Raw genomic sequence first — 22,966 nt, forward strand, 5'->3', positions numbered from 1 at the left:
CTTTTTATGTCACTATCGCTGTTTGCATGTAGACGCAGCCAATCTCTTCCCTATGACGCCGGCGAGGCTGGGCTCAGAAGGGTTTGATCATAATATTTAACACACCCACCCAGTAAGAGCACCATACTAGTTCGACTGAGAAGTATAACAGCCACGGGACAAGTGGAAGCCAAAATCTCTGCACCTGCCAATCGGTGTAGCCTACTCGCTCTGCTGTTCCTTGACCGGAAAGACGGTGACGGGAGATGTATATTTTTGACAGGGTCTGGCCTAGGCTCGCATCCAGGTATCTTCAGCTGACAGTGCATCAAATGTTTTTTTTTAAATCTCGTCGATTTTTTTGCGTTGCTTTTCTTTAACGCGTTTTTTTTGTGCCTGTTGCTATTTCCAACAAGGACTGTGGTTAAATTTTTTTTTAAATCTGAAATTGAATAAAGACTGTCCCTCGGACTTTTAACGAACAATGACGATTGGACAGCATTGACACGTTTTTATGCTCAGCATTGCATGTTCTGAGGATGGAACAGTGCTTTCGAGACGCAATTGTGCTAAAACACGTTTAATTAAAATTCCCTAAACTATTCACTGCTATTATGATTAGATATCGTTCTGTGCTGTATGCAGAATAGCCACAGACCCAGGTGCCTGCTCTCCGCAATGAGTCGGCATGTCCATCTGGCTGAATATGAATAATTCAGTATTTTCTAAAAGACCAGTGCTCTGTGCGTAAACATGGAGTTTCTGATATAATACGGATTATGTTTGGAATGACCAGAAAAAAACTCTAAATTATCTACATTGGGTTTTTGCTCCATATTTCACATTGACTATAATTTGAATATATATATATCGGTGTTGTGCGCTGCTTTTATGGTTTAGTGATATAACAACAACTACTTGGAAGTGAATCCTGTACAAAATGATCAAGATGATACTGTTTCGTAAATTTCGAGTTTTGATACTCATGGTGTTTTTGGTGGCGTGTACCATGCACATTATGATAGACTTGCTCCCAAAACTAGAGAAGCGAGCAGCGGGACCGGAATCCGGCAACGGTGGCTGCCAGTGCACTCACAACCCGAGCGAGGAGGCCGGGAGCTGGGGGAAGCAACGCGCTAGGTCGGTGGCGGAACAGGGCTGGCCTAACAAACACACGCTGAGAATCCTGCAAGATTTTAGCAACGAGCCGAGCTCAAACCTCACGTCCCATTCCCTGGAAAAAATCCCTGCCGCTGGGGAGAGAGCCGAGTCTTTCAAACGAATGAAACAGTACGACGGGGCAGCGGATAACCAGAAGCCGCTCATCAGAGACGCCAGCGGGGGTAAGACCGTTACTGCGCCCGGTATCTCCCGGCTGCCGGCTCTGTTCGAGCATCCTTTATACAAGACTGACCTGCCGACCCTCACAGACGACGACACCTTGTTCAACGTCAATACTGACATCAGGTTCTATCCGAAAGCAGCGGGAAATCAAGAATGGTAAGCTGGGGATAAATGGAAGCAGGCGCATCACCTCATAAGAAATCAAGGTGACAGGTGTATAGTGCCATAAATTGATTATTACCCTCAAGCAATAGTACTTAAATTGACTTCCTCCCTGGCTTTCACTGTTTTAATTAAATGAATACAAAAGTGATATGAATAACTAATGGTCCACTTGTCCAGATACTTGAACTGAGCATCGGTCAGTGTATCTCTGCTTGCTATCCACTATACCCCGTAGCTTACAGGCTACATGACTATATACTTGACTTATTGTCCATACACTATTCATTCCACCTACTGCAAAGTGGTACTCCTGCATGCAAACCCATTCTTTATTCTCTACTGCTGTCTATCTCTCTATCCATCTATCTATCATAATTTCTCCTCACACTCTCTCCATTCTATGGGGATATCATTAACTGGAAGACAAACCAATCTATCTATTCAACTCTTCCTCTCCACCTCTACCGTTGTGTAGTGAATAAACTATCTATCCATCCACACTCAAACGATGGCCTTTCTTTTGATCTGAACTGTGGTGGTCTTCTGAGCACCCCCCTGCCCTTTGCACCTGTAGGCTACTTACCTATCTTATTCTGCCGTGGTTTACTGTAATATCTAATGATCTTCTAAGCATGTGGGGGTAGGCATACTATTTTCATACTTATTTTGTTATTACAATGTAACAACATAATTAAGAATAGAGAGTTTGGCCACAGAAATGTGTCCTGTGTTCAACCAACACTGTAGGCGTACAGATGTTAGGTTATTTGATTTGATTGTAGCCTATGTACGACTTCAATAACGATGCTGTGTAAACAACATGTTGATTGAATTTCAAGGGTGAGTCTCTCCAATATATTTTATGATGATGTGATTGCCATATATGGTGGTTACATCATAAACATTGGCTTTAGGTTGCTTAGCAAGATAGTGTTGTTTATTACTACAGTATTTTACACCTTCATTAAACGTCAGCTTCCTTGATATTGCATGTAGGACTCTACTTTGACGTCCAGTGTGATATTTGATTTAATTCATGTCATTTGATTAGACTTAATGACATTTCTAAGGTCACTTTTTGATGACCTGGATACCGTCATAAAAATCTGAAATCCATCCAATCCCAAAGCAGACCTTGTAAAACACCCATTAATCCAGGAGAATACTGTGAGCCTTATGAACACACCTGAGGCTGGTGGGAGGAGCTACAGTATAGGAGGACAGGATCATTGTAATGTCTGGAATGGCATCAATGGAACGGAGTCCAACATGTTGTTTTCATGTGTCTGATGTGTTTGGTACCATTCCATTGATTCCATTCCAGTCATTACAATGAGCCCAACCTCCTATAGCACCCCCCACCAGCCTCCTCTGCTGTAGCAGTCATCTTCATTACCAAATCTGTAGCAGTGAATTAGACAATGCATTGACAGTTGAGCTCCTTTCCTCTTCTCCTTTCCTACAACTCATCCCTCGCTCCTGTTCTTCAGGCACAATGAAGCCAATGTGGAAGAGGAGGAGTACCCCCCTACAGGGGAGGTGACAGCCGAGTCCTACCCTAACTGGCTTCGCTTCCACATCGGTATCAACCGCTACGAACTCTACTCCAGACACAACCCTGTCCTGGACTCCCTGCTCAAGGACCTGGTCACCCAGAGGATCACCAGTGTGGGTGAGTCTGGGAAGAACTGGAATACCAAGAATACTGTGCAGTGCATCTCTGTGAGACTGTTGTGTGTATGAGAGAGAGAGAGAGAGAGAGAGAGAGAGAGAGAGAGAGAGAGAGAGAGACACATAGACACATAAGTAAAGGCATTTTATAGAAAGCCATGTTTAATCAACATCCGATGCTTTTGTCCCAATCCTGAGTTTCAATTAAACCCCCCTTCATTTTAACCTGAGGCCCTTGTTACAGATAGCAAATACATTCAGAGGAAGTGGAAAATATATGAAAAACCATCAATGCGTCTGTGTCAAACAGTTTGGCTATGGAAAAAATCTGTCAGACCTCAAAGCAATCATACAGAGTGTTTAGGTGACATTATGTGGCTGTCGCAGGCTAAATGGGTCCACCTCAGTGACTGCTTCTGTTCCCACTGGAGAGCTACTGCTGCTATGAAGTTCTGCCTCCCTCGCTCAACAGTCTGAGGTCTGCCATATCATAGACCTGTGTGTGTGTAAGGGGGGTGGGGTGTGTGTGTGTGTGTGTGTGTGTGTGTGTGTGTGTGTGTGTGTGTGTGTGTGTGTGTGTGTGTGTGTGTGTGTGTGTGTGTGTGTGTGTGTGTGTGTGTGTGTGTGTGTGTGTGTGTGCTTGCGTGTGTGCGTGGATGCGAGGGATACATGTCTATGCTGATGTTTGTGTCCATGCAAAGACGAGGGCTAAAATAAGAACCGCTGCACCACCCTCCAGCATTGATATTAGTTCCTCAATCACTCCTGGACAGGATGTAATCACTGGTGCTCCATGGCACCTCTTGTTCTAGGTGTGTGTCACCCACTGTTTCCATTGCTCTGCCCATCAATCAACTGCATCTACACTCAGAGATGGCCATATAAAACGCTGTGTGGGGGGAGGAATGTGTGTGTGTGTGTGTGTGTGTGTGTGTGTGTGTGTGTGTGTGTGTGTGTGTGTGTGTGTGTGTGTGTGTGTGTGTGTGTGTGTGTGTGTGTGTGTGTGTGTGTGTGTGTGTGTGTGTGTGTGTGTGTGTGTGTGTGTGTATACTATACCTCCACACAGACAGCAGCCTTCCCAATCAGTCCAGCCTGGATCAGGGAGAGAGACAACACAGGGTGGAGATATTGAGGAAAGGTTCCACTTTCCATCATTTTTCCTGCTGATAATGTTTGGTTGAGCCTGTCTCTCTGTAAAGATATGACCTTTTTCTCAGCGTGCAGAACATCTCATAACTCATACATCTACAGCAGCACAGGTGTGTGTGTGTCCGTACGTGCGTGTGTGCGCGTGTACGTGCGTACGCCTGTGTGTGTATGTTTGAGAGAGAGGGAGAGAGAGAGAATGAGAGAGAGAGAGAGAGAGAGAGCATTCATCATTATGATACAGAAGTGTTCCACCGAGTGGGAGCTTTTGTAAAAAAAAAAGACATTGTCATTCATGAATTCAGGCATGCTCAGATAGAGAGAGCATGGCCATCATAACCGTTGTGGAATGCATAGCAGTGCTTCTACTACAGGTGACCGTGACTCACACTGTAGGCTACTCTACACTAACACTGGCCTAGTTTCAATCCACTTGAACCATGAATCTCATTTCAATGTTTCATCAGGGATGACCTTTTTGAGTTTTTTCGATTAGATCAGCGCTTCCCAGCTGGTGCATCTCATCCAGTTCCTTTTGGATAACGGGTCCCGGCTCATTATCAGTGTCCTAGTTACAAACAATGGTTTTGTTTGTGGGGGCGGGTCACAACTTCGAAAGCTTTATATATAGGCAGGTCATGGTGGCAAAGTGTTTAGGACAACTAAAGGATTAATGTTAGATGATCTGATAGCACTATCAATATGACCCAGCAACCGGAAAATCTAATACATCTTGCCCTATATCAAAAGAGAGAAATGTTAAGACAGAGAGACCTGGCTGGGAGAGAGAGAGAGTTTAAGAAAGACAGAGAGTTTAAGAGAGAAATACAGAGAAATAAAGAGAGTGAGGGAGAAAGACAGAGAAATAGAAATAAAGTGAGTGTGAGAGCAAAAGAGAAAGCAAGACTGAAAGAGGAGACTGCAGGGCTTGTTTACATTGTGGTTAGGCAGAGCTGCAGGGTTGTGTAATATGCTCAAGATAATTCTCTGTAATATATGGACAAATCCCCTGAAAGCCTGTCCATTATGACAGAAACACAAGCCATTTAGACAGCCCCTCTCAGGCCTTTTGTTAGACAGATAATCAGGCAGAGTCTGGAGCGTGTCTGATTTAGCCTGGCCCACTCCCTCCGTGTGAAACGGAGCGACGGCCAGATCTGAAGGGAAAGATGGGCGTAGGTAATTGTACTGTTCTTTTACACGGGCGGAGAGAGTTTTGGAGTTGGAAGACTTCTAGACTCCTGGGTAGTCTGGAGTTTTCCAGTTACTGTACAGCCTAACCAGGTCCAACTCTAACAGGGTTATTGAGTCTTCTCTTTGCAATAAAGGAGGAGATCCATGCATGGATTCAGCTAAACGTGTAGTAGCTACTTTTTCCTGCATAATAGTGTATTTGTACATCACTGGAATATGATCACTGAAACGAACTGAAGGCAATAGTTTGGTAGGACCTCCTATGAATACACATATTACTGTAAGTGCATTCACAACACTTCAAAATGCTTATAATGCATTATGAAGAGGGTGAAGAGGGTATTCATAGAAAGTGTTACCGGTCATTTTTCTTTAGGTACCGTATGTCTATGTTAAGAAAACACACAGACACACACGGAAAAAGGTGTCACCCAGGTTAGGTTTCATCAACATCAAAGAGAGGATTGCATTGATGTTTCTCTAAAAGTAGGGTTTTTCTGCTTGCATGAACGCGCACGCACACACACACACACGTGCGCGCACACAGAAATCAGAACCATGAACAGCCGCATCATATTTAGATTACGTTGATTGGACTAAATTGTTTTGGTATCTTTTAGTTGTCACTGTATTAGACTAAGCAGAGGTGATATGATGATGTTGAAATATTGAAGTTGAAATGGTGCTGGAATACTGGAGGCAGCTTCTGTTTTCTTTGTGACTTGCGGTAACTCTCTGTGGTTCTAAATCAATAGTTATTTAGAAGTCTGAAAATGTCGGAAACATTAACTTTCTTGACTATGCTGTAGGTCATGTAACTGTCTGTTACATGCAATATGCTTAGTGGACTTCACTGGACAGAGGTTGTTATCTGGTTTTGTGATAAAAGAAAGATGTGGTTGAGTTTATTCTGCCACTGTGTCTTCTTATTGTCTCTGCCTTTAGGCCTGTATATCACAGCGTCAAGGCATATGAACTAACAGGTTATAGAGCAAACAACACAATTATCACAACAGACAGGTTGTAATATAGCTCTTTGGGGGGGGGGGCTTGGCATCCCCAGTGATTTTACCTACACACTGCTACTGGACAGGTCGAGGAAGACAATGCTTGCAAATTGATTTATATTTTTGGAATATTGATAAGTGTCAGTTGGGACATCGAGTACGCATCGTCTCAATGCTCATTTTGGCCAAAACACCTTCGGACTCTAATTATCACTATCGAGCACAACAGCAAGTGGCCACTCGATAAAGGGCCTAATCCAAGTGTTCGGTTTGAGATTCAGTCTACTGCGGTACATAGAACTTCATTGCCCCCTAGCGCTCATACACCATAGGAACATATTCTGCATTGTGAATTCATGTGGAATTTTATACTTTTCTTAGAGTTTTAACGTAAAACCGGCTGTTTAATAGTTAGGAAAATGTTTACATTTGTCACATCCCTAGTGGAGGTGGGGGGAGGGGGGGTCATTGGTGCGTGTGTGTGCGCGCATGTATGGTCGTGTGCATGTCTCTGTGTCTCTATACCTCAAGATGGTACAGTAAATTCACCTTTAACCTCTTTGTGTCTTCCCTAAACAGTCATGAAGTCAGGAGGAACTCAACTGAAGCTCATCATGACCTTCCATAACTACGGACAGGCGCTGTTCAAGCCCATGAAGTAAGTACCAATCGTTTGTATAAAATGTACAAGAAGGATCAAGGATGACATCTACCTGACATCTACCTGACATCTCTTCAAGTAGTGTCTGTAGTGTCTGTAATGTCTGTAGTGTCCGTAGCGTCTGTAGTGTATGCGGTGTCTGTGGTGTCTGTGGTGCCGGTGGCGCCTGTAGCGTATGTACTGTCTGTGGTGTCTGTAGTGTCTGTAGTGTATGTGGTGTATGTGGTGTCTGTGATGCCGGTGGTGTCTGTAGCGTCTGTGGTGTCTGTGGTGCCTGTGGCGTCTGTAGCGTATGTAGTGTCTGTAGCGTCTGTAGTGTCTATGGCGTCTGAAGTGTATGTGGTGCCTGTGGTGCCTGTAGTGGCTGTGGCGTCTGTGGTGTCTGTGGTGTCTGTAGTGTCTGTAGTGGCGGTGGCGTCGGGTGCTGGTGTCTGTAGTGGCGGTGGCGTCTGTGGTGTCTGTAGTGTCTGTAGTGGCGGTGGCGTCTGTAGTGTCTGTGGTGTCTGTAGTGTCTGTGGTGTCTGTAGTGTCTGTAGTGTCTGTAGTGTCTGTAGTGTCTGTAGTGTCGGTGGCGTCTGTAGTGTCTGTGGTGTCTATGGTGTCGGTGGCGGTAGTGGCGGTAGTGGCGGTAGTGGCGGTGGCGTCTGTGGTGTCTGTAGTGGCGGTGGCGTCTGTAGTGTCTGTGGCATCTGTAGTGTCTGTGGTGTCTGTAGTGTCTGTGGTGTCGGTGGCGTCTGTAGTGTCGGTGGCGTCTGTAGTGTCTGTAGTGTCTGTAGTGTCTGTAGTGTCTGTGGTGTCTGTAGTGTCTGTAGTGTCTGTGGTGTCTGTAGTGTCTGTGGTGTCTGTAGTGTCTGTAGTGTCTGTGGCAGATTAAATACGTTGACAAAGTAAAAGACCTTAAAGCCTCTATCATCCATTTATGAACGTTCATGATATCATAATATATCACGTTTGCCTATTTATGTCCTATGTATGTCCTAATGATGCCCTATCTATGTCCAATATAATACTATTTATGTCCTTTTTATGCCCTATTATGTACTATTTATGGCCAATTTAATCCTATTTATGCCCTATTTATGTCCTGTTTACGTCCTATTTATACCCTATTTATGTCCAATTTAATCCTATTTATGTCCTATTTATGCTAAGAAAGGCCACCATTTACTTTGCTTCTTTTACTCTTCTTTACTCTTTTAACACCAAAATACTATATCGTACTCCCTGATGTGCTAGATCAACTAAAGGAATTAACAAAGTGCTACCTAAAAATCAAACATTTTATTTCAGGGAAAAACAACCAGAATAAATGCCAGACTTTTCAACTGCTGCGCTCATGACTGGTTAGGATCCATCATTTATTTTCTGTCTGATCTTTTCTAGTGGGGAATGATCAGTCTGTTTTCAATGAATTAACATCAACAGGCTTACGTGTTAATTAAAAAGATAACCCAGAGCCGTCACACCAAACTCTTGGGGGAGACATTTTGCCAGCATAAGCACGGCACATAAAAACCATCCAGCTGAGATATTATGCCCAGTGAATTCCCCCACCGTTAAAACAGACTGTGTGTGTTGTGTCTTGGCTAACTCGCCTGTGATCAAACAGTAATTGCTCAAGAGCCCACTTTGACATATTGGATGCTGACGTTTCTGACTGAATTGAACACACACACAGAGAGACAGAGACAGAGAGAGACAGAGAGACAGAGAGACAGAGAGACAGAGAGACAGAGAGACAGAGAGACAGAGAGAGAGAGAGAGAGAGAGAGCAAGCGAGCTGCCTCTTGTTCATTGCAGGTGTGATGTTGTGGTGACCCATAGAGGTTAAATCACACTTTTCTGTTAGCTAAACTCCAATGCTTACTTTGATGTTGAATAAATAAAGACTACAACAAAGGCTATGGTTTAAGATTATGTGGTACTTTGTAACAAAGTGAGCTTGCGTACTCCAAGTCCACTTACCCACATTGAAATTAAGCCGATTCACGACTCAGGCTTTTCCCTCTGTGTTTAGTTCCTATTTCTGAATGCCTCTAAACGAGACAATGTCTAGAATTCATCTGTCAGAGGTTCCAATAGTGTTTGCAGAAATATGTATGATTCTGTGATGTCCCTGAGCCCCACAGACAGCTGGGGAGGCTGGACAGACTGAGGCTCTCTCACTGAAGCGTGTGTGTGTGTGTGTGTGTGTGTGTGTGTGTGTGTGTGTGTGTGTGTGTGTGTGTGTGTGTGTGTGTGTGTGTGTGTGTGTGTGTGTGTGTGTGTGTGTGTGTGTGTGTGTGTGTGTGTGTGTGTGTGTGTGTGTTGACTGGCAGTTGTGCCTCAGCACGTGTCAATGTTCACACTGTTAACATGCAGAGTTACTGCCCTGGCTGTCTCCTCGTTTCATGTCTCCTCATATCATTCAGCAAGTCCAGCTGAGCATAGAGCTAATTTGGGCCGGTTAGCTTTGGGATAGCTTTGCGTTAGCTTAAGGGTTAACTATGGGTTAGCTTTGGGCTAGCTTTAGGCTGCCTTTAGGTTAGCTTTGGGCTGGCATTAGGCTGATTATGGGCTAGCTTTGAGCTAGACCTGCTTGGCTGGCTTTGGGCAACCTATGGTCATTAGATTGGCAGGTTAGCATCATGCACCAACTCAACCAATCCAGGGTGTTTCTTGTATGTGAGAAAATGATGTGAAATAGTAGAAAGCCAGCTGCACTTGGGGTGTTTGAAATACAGTATATTGAATGATGATAGTCATTGGAGTGTTTGAAATACAGTATATTGAATGATGATAGTCATTGGCCATAGCAGCTCATGTAGAAAAACACACTTGAGTGTCACACCACAGTAACATCTTGTTTTTCATCAAATACGATTGGACGTTTTTCATCAGATACGTAGTCTTTAGTCTAGCTATGAGATGAGACATAGTTTTCAGTTGTCTTGCATTTAATGATATGTTATTAACCTGAAATCTCCTAATGACACGTCTGAGATTGCACTAGACTTCTTATTAGTCTGAGGGATGAACTTGAGTGGAATGATGGGTGTCTGTGGTGCAACATGTACCGTTTAAAGCTCCTCATAGGACAGATGGTTACTGATGATACTGAAAGACGGAGTAAGAATGTAGAATGTACAGGTAACTGCCCATGTAAAGGAAGCACTACCATAAAGTGTCTTCTTGGGGCTATGTGGGACGCTAGCGTGCCACCCGTGGTGCACCCTATCAACAGCAGGTGCATTTCAAGAGCGGCAAATTTGAAACCAAATAAATGTCAAAATTCAAATTTTTCAAACATACAACTATCTTACACCCTTTGAAAGATAAACATCTCCTTAATCTAACCACGTTGTCCGATTTCAAAAAGGTTTTACGGCGAAAGCATAAAGTTAGATTATGTTAGGAGAGTACATTGACAATAGCTGTGTGTAATGTTTTGTCAATTCAAAGACAGGGTCACCAAAACCATAAAACCAGCTAAAATGATGCACTAACCTTTTACAATCTCCATCAGATGACACTCCTAGGACATTATGTTAGACAATGCATGCATTTTTAGTTCTATCAAGTTCATATTTATATCCAAAAACAGCGTTTTACTATGGCATTGATGTTGAGGAAATCGTTTCCCTCCAATAACCGGCAGTCAAGTCAGCACCACAAATTAAATAATTAAAATTAGAAAACATTGGTAAAATATTATATTGTCATTTAAAGAATTATAGATTTACATCTCTTGAACGCAATCAACTTGCCAGATTTAAAAATAACCTTACTGGGAAATCACACTTTGCAATAATCTGAGCACTGCGCCCAGAAAAATATGCTTTGCTATACAGACAAACGGCCATGTTGGAGAGATCTAAAATCGAAAATACTATGTAAATAATCCATTACCTTTGGTTCTCTTCATCAGATGTCACTTCCAGGAATCCCAGGTCCATAACGAATGTAGTTTTGTTCAAAAAAGCTCATCATTTATATCCAAAAAGCTCCGTGTTGTTAGCACATGATCTAAGCCAGCCGGACTTCTCGTCATGAACGAGGGGAAAAAATATATTTACGTTCGTTCAAACATGTCAAACGTTGTATAGCATAAATCATTAGTGCCTTTTTTAACCAGAACATGAATAATATTCAAGGTGGACGAATGCATTCTCTTTTATAACGTATTGGAACGAGGGTACCCAACATGAACTCGCGCGCCAGAGTCTAATCGGCCATCACCGTTCCATGGCTCTTGTTCGGTCAGATCTCACAGTAAAAGACTCAAAACACTTTGTAAAGGCTGGTGACATCTAGTGGAAGCAATAGGAAGTGCCAAAACATTAATCAACCCCTGTGTGTTTCAATGGCATAGGCTTAAAGGTAATTCAACACATCAGGTATCCACTTCCTGTCAGAAAATGTCTCAGGGTTTTGCCTGCCAAATGAGTTCTGTTATACTCACAGACACCATTCAAACAGTTTTAGAAACTTTAGGGTGTTTTCTATCCATATATAATAAGTATATGCATATTCTAGTTACTGGGTAGGATTAGTAACCAGATTAAATCGGGTACGTTTTTTTATCCAGCCGTGAAAATACTGCCCCCTAGCCCCAACAGGTTTAATAGGGCGTTGGGCGTTGGGCCACCAGAAGCCGCCAGAACACCTTCAATGCTTGCATTTGTTGATGATGGTAAAACATGCTCCAGAATCTCCCATAAGCGTTCATTTGCGTTGAGATCTGGTAACTGAGACACACACACACACACACACACACACCCACACACACACACACACACCCACACACCACACACACACACACCCCCTTTAAACCCCCTGTGCTCCTTTGAGACCCCTCTTTCAAAGTCAGAGATCTCTTCTTCTAGCCAGGGTAGCCAAAATAAAGGCCATTTTTATACATGACCCTAAGCATGATGGGATGTTAATTGCTTAGTTAACTCAGGAACCACACCTGTGTGGAACTACCTGCTTTCAATATACTTCGTATCCTTCAATTACTCAAGTGCTTCCTTTATTTTGGCTATGTCTATGCTAGATATAATGTAACATGCCTGGAGTGTGTTTTGTTGGGGGGTGATCACTGATCTTATAGGCAGGGCCAGTTTTTGCTGTATGAGCTCTCAGGAAAAGCTCTGAGCTCTAGTTATATGCTATAATTATCTTTTATAACCCAACAGCTACAGATGTGTTCTTTTAATTAGAGCAGGCTTGCCATGGCAGCAACACGATCATGCCACTGCAGCATTTTGAATGGCTGATAATTTGAATTCAAATTCTAACTAACTAGCTATATGCTACAACTACATGCTACAACTATGGCCCGGAGTTTCCCTGTTCATATGACCTGACCCAGGAAAAACTCCTGTTCATAGGTTCCAATGACATTGACGTGTCCTTGATTCTAAGCTGGACCCCGGGTGCTGTAGCTTCAGAGTGTTAGCTAGCTACTGAGCTGTGTGTTGGTCCACCCCCACCTGTCCTGTTGTGCATCTGGATGTTCACCAGGCATCAAAGCAGCTTCAATGTTGTGTTCCTTTGAGCTTTATTTAAATGAGTCTACCAGCGTGAGGTAGGAGCGAGGTCGGACACGCCAGAACTCTGACACTTTGCCAAACCACCCACTGCTCCATTTGTAGGGCCTCATAAAAAAGTTAGGAGAGCTAAAATATGTGTGTGTATGGATTTAGATTTTGCGGCGAAGGGTTGAGAACCTCAACAGCTAATGCAACTCACCGCTCAGTGCACGTGGAATGGAGTTCATAAAACCTATTGAGATATCAACTGAATCGATCTCAGCAGTGAGGCCTAGGATGGTCTGGGACACACTTGGAAGACTAAGTGGAGGAATGTTGTTGTGTTCAGATTTCTGATGCCTCGAGAAAAGATTTTCAATGAGTCTTCCAGAGGCGTGACGGTGGGAGAGATAAGCAAGGGGGCTAAGGGGAGTTCATGCTCACACCCTTGGTAGAGAGCCAACAAGTAGGCCTGCAGGGTGGTTCAGTCAAGGGCTTCATTATCCCACAGACTCACTGTGAAGAGTCCTGGCTCACATAATACAGAGGAGGAAATCAGATCAGGGAAGGAGAGAGAGAAAGAGAGAGATATGTCTGTAGGAAGGAGGGGGTGGGTAAGGCCTGGCAGGGCAGAAGGGGTCAGAGATAGATAGATGGAGGGACACCATATTTTTTATTTTATTTTTATTTCACCTTTATTTAACCAGGTAGGCTAGTTGAGAACAAGTTCTCATTTGCAACTGCGACCTGGCCAAGATAAAGCATAGCAGTTAGATACATACAACACAGAGTTACACATGGAATGAACAAAACATACAGTCAATAATACAGTAGAAAAAAAGAAAACAAAAAGTCTATATACAGTGAGTGCAAATTAGGTAAAATAAGGGATAAATAGGGCAATAAATAGGCCATGGTGGCAAAGTAATTACAATATGGCAATTAAACACTGGAATGGTAGATGTGCAAAAGATGGATGTGCAAGTAGACGAGAGCGTATAGGTCGCAATGGTGGGTAGTGTATGGGGCTTTGGTGACAAAACGGATGGCACTGTGATAGACTGCATCCAGTTTGTTGAGTAGAGTGTTGGAGGCTATTTTATAGATGACATCGCCGAAGTTGAGGGTATGTTTGGCAGCATGAGTGAAGGATGCTTTGTTGCGAAATAGGAAGCCGATTCTGGATTTAATTTTGGATTGGAGATGCTTAATATGAGTCTGGAAGGAGAGTTTACAGTCTAGCCAGACACCCAGGTATTTGTAGTTATCCACATATTCTAAGTCAGAGCCGTCCAGATTAGTGATGCTGGATGGGCGGGCAGGTGCGGGCAATGATCGGGTGAATAGCATGCATTTAGTTTTATTTGCGTTTAAGAGCAGTTGGAGGCCACGGAAGGAGAGTTGTATGGCATTGAAGCTCGTCTGGAGGTTAGTTAACACAGTGTCCGAAGAAGGGCCAGAAGTATACAGAATGGTGTCGTCTGCATAGAGGTGGATCAGAGAATCACCAGCAGCAAGAGCGACATCATTGATGTATACAGAGAAGAGAGTCGGCCCAAGAATTGAACCCTGTGGCACCCCCATAGAGACGGCCAGAGGTCCGGACAACAGGCCCTCCAATTTGACACACTGAACTCTATCAGAGAAGTAGTTGGTGAACCAGGCGAGGCAATCATTTGAGAAACCAAGGCTGTTGAGTCTGCCAATAAGAATGTGGTGATTGACAGAGTCGAAAGCCTTGGCCAGGTCGATGAATACAGCTGCACAGTAATGTCTCTTATCGATGGCGGTTATGATATCGTTAACCTCTATGGGCTAGGTGGGACGTGACCGTCCCACTCTATTCAACAGCCAGTGGAACTCCTTTATGCAATCGCTATGTCAGATTTTAAAATAGCTTTTCGGTGAAAGCACATTTTTCAATATTCTGAGTACATAGCTCAGCCATCACGGCTAGCTATTTTGACACCCGCCAAGTTCGAAGCACACTAAACTCAGAATTAGTATTAGAAATATTGTATTACCTTTGCTGATCTTCGTCAGAATGCACTCCCAGGACTGCTACTTCCACAAGAAATGTTATTTTTGTTCCAAATAATCCATAGTTATGTCCAAATACCTCCGTTTTGTTCGTGCGTTCAGGTCACTATCCAAAGGGTAACGCGCGAGTGCATTTCGGGACAAAAAAAATCTAAATGTTCCATTACCGTACTTAGAAGCATGTCAAACGCTGTTTAAAATCAATTTTTATGGTATTTTTCTCGTAAAATAGCGATAATATTCCAACCGGACAATAGTGTATTCATTCAAATAGGAAAACGGCGTGGTCACCAGGCAGACCACTGAGAAACTGAGCTACTATACTCTGCCCAGAGACAGAAGACGACTCAATCCGCTTTCTGAAGGCTTTAGAGAGCCAATGGAAGCCTTAGAAAGTGCAACGTAACCCCACAGATACTGTAGTTTCGATAGAGAATCAAAAGAAGAACTACAGATTCTCAGACAGGCCACTTCCTGCTTGGAATTTTCTCAGGTTTTTGCCTGCCATATGAGTTCTGTTATACTCACAGACACCATTCAAACCGTTTTAGAAACTTCGGAGTGTTTTCTATCCAAATCTAATAATAATATGCATATTCTCGTTTCTGGGCAAGAGTAGTAACCAGTTTAAATCGGGTATGTTTTTTATCCGGCCGTGAAAATACTGCCTCCTAGCCCAGACAGGTTAAGGACCTTGAGCGTGGCTGAGGTGCACCCATGGCCGGCTGAAACCAGATTGCATAGCGGAGAAGTTACGGTGTGATTCAAAATGGTCGATAATCTGTTTCTTAACTTGGCTTTCGAAGACCTTAGAGATGCAGGGTAGGATAGATATAAGTCTGTAGCAGTTTGGGTCTAGAGTGTCTCCCCCTTTGAAGAGGGGGATTGACCGAGGCAGCTTTCCAATCTTTGGGAATCTCAGATGATACAAAAGAGAGGTTGAACAGGCTAGTAATAGGGGTTGCAACAATTTCGGCAGATCATTTTAGAAAGAGAGGGTCCAGATTGTCTAGCCCGGCTGATTTGTAGGGGTCCAGATTTTGCAGCTCTTTCAGAACATCAGCTATCTGGATATGGGTGAAGGAGAAATGGTGGGGGCTTGGGCGGGTTGCTGTGGAGGGTGCCGGGCAGTTGAACGGGGTAGGGGTAGCCAGGTGGAAAGCATGGCTAGCCGTAGAGAAATGCTTATTGAAATTCTCAATTATAGTGGATTTATCGGTTGTAACAGTGTTTCCTAGCCTCAGAGCAGTGGGTAGCTGGGAGGAGGTGCTCTTATTCTCCATGGACTTTACAGTGTCCCAGAACTTTTTGGAGTTTGTACTGCAGGATGCAAATTTCTGTTTAAAAAAGCTAGCCTTAGCTTTCCTAACTGCCTGTGTATATTGGTTCCTAACTTCCCTGAAAAGTTGCATATCACGAGGGCTATTCGATGCTAATACAGAACGCCACAGGATGTTTTTGTGCTGGTCAAGGGCAGACAGGTCTGGAGTGAACCAATGGCTATATCTATTTCTGGTTCTACGTTTTTTTGAATGGGGCATGCTTATTTAAGATGGTGAGGAAGGCACTTTTAAAGAACAACCAGGCATCCTCTACTGTCGGGATGAGGTCGATGTCATTCCAGGATACCCCGGCCAGGTCGATTAGAAAGGCCTGCTCGCAGAAGTGTTTTAGGGAGCGTTTGACAGTGATGAGGGGTGGTCGTTTGATCGCAGACCCATTACGGATGCAGGCAATGAGGCAGTGATCACTGAGATCTTGGTTGAAAACAGAAGAGGTGTATTTGGAGGGCGAGTTAGTTAGGATGATATCTATGAGGCTGCCCGTGTTTACGGATTTGGGGTTATATTTGGTAGGTTCATTGATAAGTTGTGTGAGGTTGAGGGCATCAAGCTTAGATTGTAGGATGGCCGGGGTGTTAAGCATGTCCCAGTTTAGGTCACCTAGCAGCACGAGCTCAGAAGATAGATGGGGGGCAATCAAATCACATATGGTGTCGAGGGCACAGCAGGGGGCAGAGGGTGGTCTATAGCAAGCGGCAACGGTGAGAGACTTGTTTCTGGAAAGGTTAATTTTTAGAAGTAGGAGCTCAAATTGTTTGGGTACAGACCTGGATAGTAAGACAGAACTCTGCAGGTTATCTTTGCAGTAGATTGCAACACCGCCCCCTTTGGCAGTTCTATATTGTCGGAAAATGTTATAGTTAGGGATGGAAATTTCAAGGTTTTTGGTGGTCTTCCTAAGCCAGGATTCAGACACGGCTAGGACATCCGGATTGGTGGAGTGTGCTAGGGCAGTGAATAAAACAAACTTAGGGAGGAGGCTTCTAATGTTAACATGCATGAAACCAAGGCTTTTACGGTTGCAGAAGTCAACAAATGAGAGAGCCTGGGGGATGGGAGTGGAGCTAGACACTGCAGGGCCTGGATTAACCTCTACATCACCAGAGGAACAGAGGAGAAGTAGGATAAGGGTACGGCTAAAGGCTAACAGAACTGGACGTCTAGCACGTTCAGAACAGAGAGTAAAAGGAGCAGATTTCTGGGCACGGTAGAATATATTCAAGGCATAATGTACAGACAAAGGTATAGTAGGATGTGAATACAGTGGGGTAAACCTTTGCATATAGTGATAATGAAAGAGATATTGTCTCTAGAAATAGCATTTAAACCAGGTGATGTCACTGTGTGTGTGGGAGGTGGAACTAAATTGTTAGCCGAGGCCTTTTGAGCAGTGCTAGAGGCTCTACAGTGAAATAAAACAATAGTTACAAACCAAAACAGCAATGGACAAGGCATGGTGACGTTAGGGAGAGGCATGAGTAGCCGGGTGATCATAAGAGTCCAGTGCTTGGCTTCAGGCAGCTAGCGGCGGGCTAGCAGGCTAACAGAAAGGCCTTAGAGGGGCGACGCGACGGAGGAAAGTCTGTTGTGGCCTCCTCGTGCAGTTACATCAGTGGACGGATCAGCAGGGTTCCGTGTGGTAAACCAGGCCAATTGGCAAAATATGTATAGTGGCCAAAGAAATATGTCCGAAGGGCCTCTTAAGCCAACAGTCCAATGTGCTTTAGATAGCTAGCAGGCTGCGGATTAGCGGCTGTGCGTTCAGGGGACGTTAGCTGCTATAATTCTAGATGGGAAAAAAATATATATATATATATATATATATATATATATTTAATAATAATAAAAAAAATATATATATATATATATATATATATATATATTTTAAATAGGTTCAGAGCTTGCGGTAGGAATCTGGAGATATGGAGAAGAATAAGTCCGACTAGCTCTGGTTTGAGTCGCCCTGTACAGACTGGCGAGAGTTGTCCGGGATGAAGGTAGCTGATGACTGCTAGCAAAGGATAGCTGACTGCTAGCTAGTAGCTTCGGAATGTATTCGATGGGCCTCGTAAGCTAACAGTCTGTTGTCTCTAGACAGCTAGTATTCAGGGGACGTTAGCTGTGAAGGTCGGAAGGTGAGAAGGTTCAGAGCTTGCGGTAGGAATCCGGAGATATGGAGAAGAATAAGTCCGACTAGCTCTGGTTTGAGTCGCGCTGTACAGACTGGTGAGAGTTGTCTGGGATAAAGGTAGCTGATGACCACTAGCAAAGGATAGCTGACTGCTAGCTAGTAGCTTCGGAATGTATTCGATGGGCCTCGTAAGTTAACAGTCCGTTGTGCTCTAGACAGCTAGCATTCAGGGGACGTTAGCTGCGAAGGTCGGAAGATGAGCAGGTTCAGAGCTTGCGGTAGGAATCTGGGGATATGGAGAGAAAAATACATTCTCTGGTTGAATCGCGTTGTACAAACTGGCGAGAGCTTTCCGAGCTAACGGTTAGCTGATGACCGTTAGCTGGCTAGCTTATGTTGGAGATTCCAGTAATAGAGGTAGAGAAAAATACTTTAGAGAAAAAGCAGGTCCACACCACATTGGGTGAGGCGGGATGCTGGAGAGTATTTTGAAGTAAGGGGTTAGAAAAATATAAAAAGATATGCGAAGAAAAATATATAAAAATATATATACATGGGACACGACAGGACGGAGGACAAAGACGTCTGACTGCTACGCCATCTTGGAACTATTAGGAAAAGGAGGTAGACCAGAGGAGACAGGAACAGAGCTGAAGCCTGATCAGACAGTTGGCTCTGCCCTGGGTCTGTAAATTGGCAAGAAGAGGGGAAGTGGGTGAGAGCATGGAAGGGCAGAAGGGTTGATTGAAGGGGTATGGAGTGAGGGTATGTAAGGGAGGTCAGAGAAGACGAAGAGACAGAACAGGGATTGTGGCATAGACAGAAAGCAGAGAGGAGCGATGCAGTAGTTGGCACTGCCCACGTCTGTGAGCTGGCAGTGCCAGCTGTGGAGGAGGTCCGAGCGCTCTATCTATCGCTGCAGAACAGACGCACTATGCTAGGGCCCATCCACAAGGGTGCCCATCTGCCACGCTGCCTCCCTGCCCTGCCCTGCCCCGAGCCTGGCATCCATCCTGGGCAGTGGGCAGTGGGCACCCACCCTGCGCCAACCGAAGCTGGCATCGCAGATTTGGGCATGGTATACACGCGCTGTAATGTCAAGTTAATTGGATTTGTCAATAGGGAGGAAAGGGAACAACATTGGCGCAGAGAAATGCGATGACAGAATGCAGCTCATCCTCATAGAGGAAACAACAAGCCCTGTGTTTCTTTCTCTTCTATGATTTTCCACAAATAGATATCCGCTCGGTGCTAGGTCAAAATGGTTGACGCACCGAGTGCTGAATAAACAACTCGTGTATATATATAGGACCCGTGTGTGTTTGTCCCTTCGCGCTACGCCCATGTATGTATGCGCCTGAGGGAGGTGAGGTAGGAACTCGCTTACAGTATATCTAGTCCACATGAACTCAATGAGAAATAACAAGGCTTCGTCTCTCAGCCCTGCGAGGACCCCAATGTGTGTTTGGCAGTGGCCTCTTTACTGCCTGCACTAAAAGGCTGCTGTGTTTTCATCAGCTCAGGCTGTTAATAATACTTATTTTCCAACCATAAACTCATACATATAGGACCCCCTCTCTCTCTCTCTTTCTGTCACTCTCTTGTTCTCTATGTCTGTGTTTTGTCAATCTCTGACTCTGCCCATTGCAACTCACCATAGAGAAGAGAGAGAGAGAGAGAGAGAGAGAGAGAGAGAGCGAGAGAGAGAGAGAGAGAGAATCCAATTTGATACTCCATCCATCACCCGTAAAGTCTCTGCCCACAGAGAGACAGATTCATCTGGTTGTTTTCCTATGGCCTGATAACATGAGATTGATTATATAAAGTTTATAACTGTTCGTATTGATCTTTGCACATTTTACTACAGAATATCGATCACGTTCAATCGTCGTCTTGGTAGTTTCGTGTGGCTGGAATATTTGTACGCTATCTCTGAGTGGATTTTGGTCGTGTTGCATCATACATATTTCACATTTCACACACACATACATACATACATGCAGGCACTCTATCACTCTCTCTCAGAGCAAGGAGTAAATGACTGTCTTGTTACGTACTGAGACCTTTTGTGGTAAATTCTAAGGGTTTTCTGTCAGGGTTGTTCATGAGAAATGGGGAATGATTGAAAGTGAAACTCAGAGAGGCCAGGGATCAGTGCTCCCATCCTCTGAATAGTGGATCGTAAATCCAACTCCACAGATTGAGCTTGATCCAAATGGCTAAATCCAGAAGTTAAAACGTGTACGACTGCTCCCAATCCGCTGTGGGAAAAGTGGAGGGGAAATTTCTCTCTTTCATGGATAAAAGCCATGAACAATCTACAATTCCCTCTTCTGTATTCAAACCCCCAGCTTAACACAGAGCTGTCCTCTCTGTCTCACGCCCGACATTTTGCGATCCATGTAAAAAGGACAAAAAGAAGGAGGGAGGACCGAGTGTTGAAATGCAGTCCGTTATGTTTTCTCTTTCTTTTCTCTGGAAGTCAAATGAGATGACATGGTTCATTTAACAGGGCCAATGGAGGACTATAAAAATACCATTAGTTCATATGAAATGGAGGAGCAGTGAGGTGTGTGTGTGTGTGTGTGTGTGTGTGTGTGTGTGTGTGTGTGTGTGTGTGTGTGTGTGTGTGTGTGTGTGTGTGTGTGTGTGTGTGTGTGTGTGTGTGTGTGTGTGTGTGTGTGTGTGTGTGTGTGTGTGTGTGTGTGTGTGTGTGTGTGTGTGTGTGTGCGCGCGCATGCACGTGTATGTGTGTGGTTGCATGGACGTGTCTGCGCTGATGGAGCCAGTTACCACGGACAGCTGAGCTACAGCCACACACACACACACACACACACACACACACACACACACACACACACACACACACACACACACACACACACACACACACACACACACACACACACACACACACACACACACACACACAGAGAGAGAGAGAGAGAACTTTACAAGTGCTGCACCACATGCAGTATTTCACACTATAGAAAATAACCCTCAATCTATAAATCCTAAGAAATCAGCACATTGGGTAGGTCAATATGACTTCTGGTTATGATTGTACAGACGTGTCCTATGTGGTGTGAAATGTCACATTAGTTTGTTTTACGCTCAGATTGATCAACTTTCTGCACCTGATTAGCAGTTAGCAGTTAGCGGTTAGCAGTTAGCGTTAGCAAACCCTTGGCAGCTCTGTACCTGAGTACCAGTTAGGGGTTTGCATTAACCTGATTCTCAGTTAGTTACGGCTACTAGGTTAGCGCTAGCTAACCCTTGTCACGGAGAGGTTCCTGAGCCTCAGCGTCTGATTGTGCAACGCTAGTTACAGTTGGACCTCGCTTGTCACTTTTACTCAATGTATACATCAGGATCCGTCCCCTCGCACTGACAAGTGTGCCTGTTCTCCTCCAGGGGAGCGAGCTGATCATGATGCTGTGTCCATGTGCATCAGGCATCAATTTGTTAGCCCTGGCGCTTCTGATCATGGCTCGGAGAATAGATGAGATCCACATAAATATGTAATTATGAATAAAATAGACAAACATAGATTAATAAGCCTGGAAGCACAGAGGCAAACTGCCAGACATTTGAGTTGGAAATTCTAGAAATGACACAATTCCTGCCTAGAGATAATGAAGAGCTCAGTTGATTCATAATGTAGTCTGTCATGAGCAATAACAGGCTCTCACTGTCTCATATGTCAACTGGTGACAGGTGTCACCTCTGCTTACTACTCAGAGAGATAGGGGGGAGAGATAGAAAGGGAGGGAGACATAGAGAGAGGGAGGAGAGAGAGAGAAATGGAGGGAGACAGGGAGAGAGGGAGAAAGAGACAGACTGAAAGAGAGAGAGAGGGAGTGATAGAGAGAGAGAAAGAGGAAACAGAGAGTGAGAACAGAGAAAAATACCAAAAGAGAGAGAGATTTATTGCCACGATGAAGCCAAGAAGTAGAATTAATGTGAGTTGACTTTCTGTTTTTAACACGTTGGCTGGGAAAGTTGTTATTCTGTTCCTGGTTTCCTGGACAATGTGTTGGAGATCACTCGTCCAATGCGATGAGTGAGTTTGACGTGGTAAGCTGCAGATGATGCAGAGGGCAGTGAAATTCCTTCCAACACACACACACACACACACACACACACACACACACACACACACACACACACACACACACACACACACACACACACACACACACACACACACACACACACACACACACACACACACACACACACACACACACACACAATCTCCATGGCACCGGCCCTGTGTAATGCTTGGAAGACATCTGTTCCACAGCTCAGCCTGAAGTGGGCCAGGCCAAATTGAAACCTTTTCCATACGTAGTGCACTACTTTTGATCAGAACCATATGGGCCCTGGTCAAAAGTAGTGCACTATATAGGGAGTAGGGTGCCAATTGGTAAGCAGCTACAGTGTCCAGGGTCTCGCTAAAGCCTTCTTTAATTTGACTCTGAAGCTGCTGATCTGATGGAGACGAAGATTGCTCGTCTGAAATGATTTCTCTGCCCTCCTACCTCCCTCTCTTCTTTCATTTTATCTTTCCTCTCTCCTCATCCCTGCTGGCCTCTGTGTTACTGTCTGGGAAGTCAGAACATGGACTGATAACAAGTTTGCATTCTCAAACTGACTTAAGCTTTCTGTTTTAGCATGCAATACAATTCTCTCTCTCTCTCTCTCTCTCTCACCTCTATGAAAATTCCTGCATGGGTTGTGTGTGTGCATGTCTGCTTGTGTATGTGTGC

General features: G+C 44.3%; 1 protein-coding gene across 1 annotated transcript in view; it reads left to right on the plus strand.

Annotated features, from left to right (window-relative positions):
• Positions 1 to 22,966, plus strand: part of LOC106606596 (extracellular serine/threonine protein kinase FAM20C) — a 73,787-nt gene continuing 50,821 nt past the window's right edge. The window contains exons 1-3 of the mRNA XM_045715555.2: positions 1 to 1,479; positions 2,979 to 3,160; positions 7,086 to 7,164. Of these exons, the coding sequence (XP_045571511.1) occupies positions 920 to 1,479; positions 2,979 to 3,160; positions 7,086 to 7,164 (821 nt within the window). The 5' untranslated portion in view covers positions 1 to 919. The remainder of the gene's footprint in view (positions 1,480 to 2,978; positions 3,161 to 7,085; positions 7,165 to 22,966) is intronic.

This window comes from Salmo salar, chromosome 03 (assembly GCF_965601325.2).
Source record: "Salmo salar chromosome 03, fSalSal1, whole genome shotgun sequence".
NCBI classification, from domain to species: domain Eukaryota; kingdom Metazoa; phylum Chordata; class Actinopteri; order Salmoniformes; family Salmonidae; genus Salmo; species Salmo salar.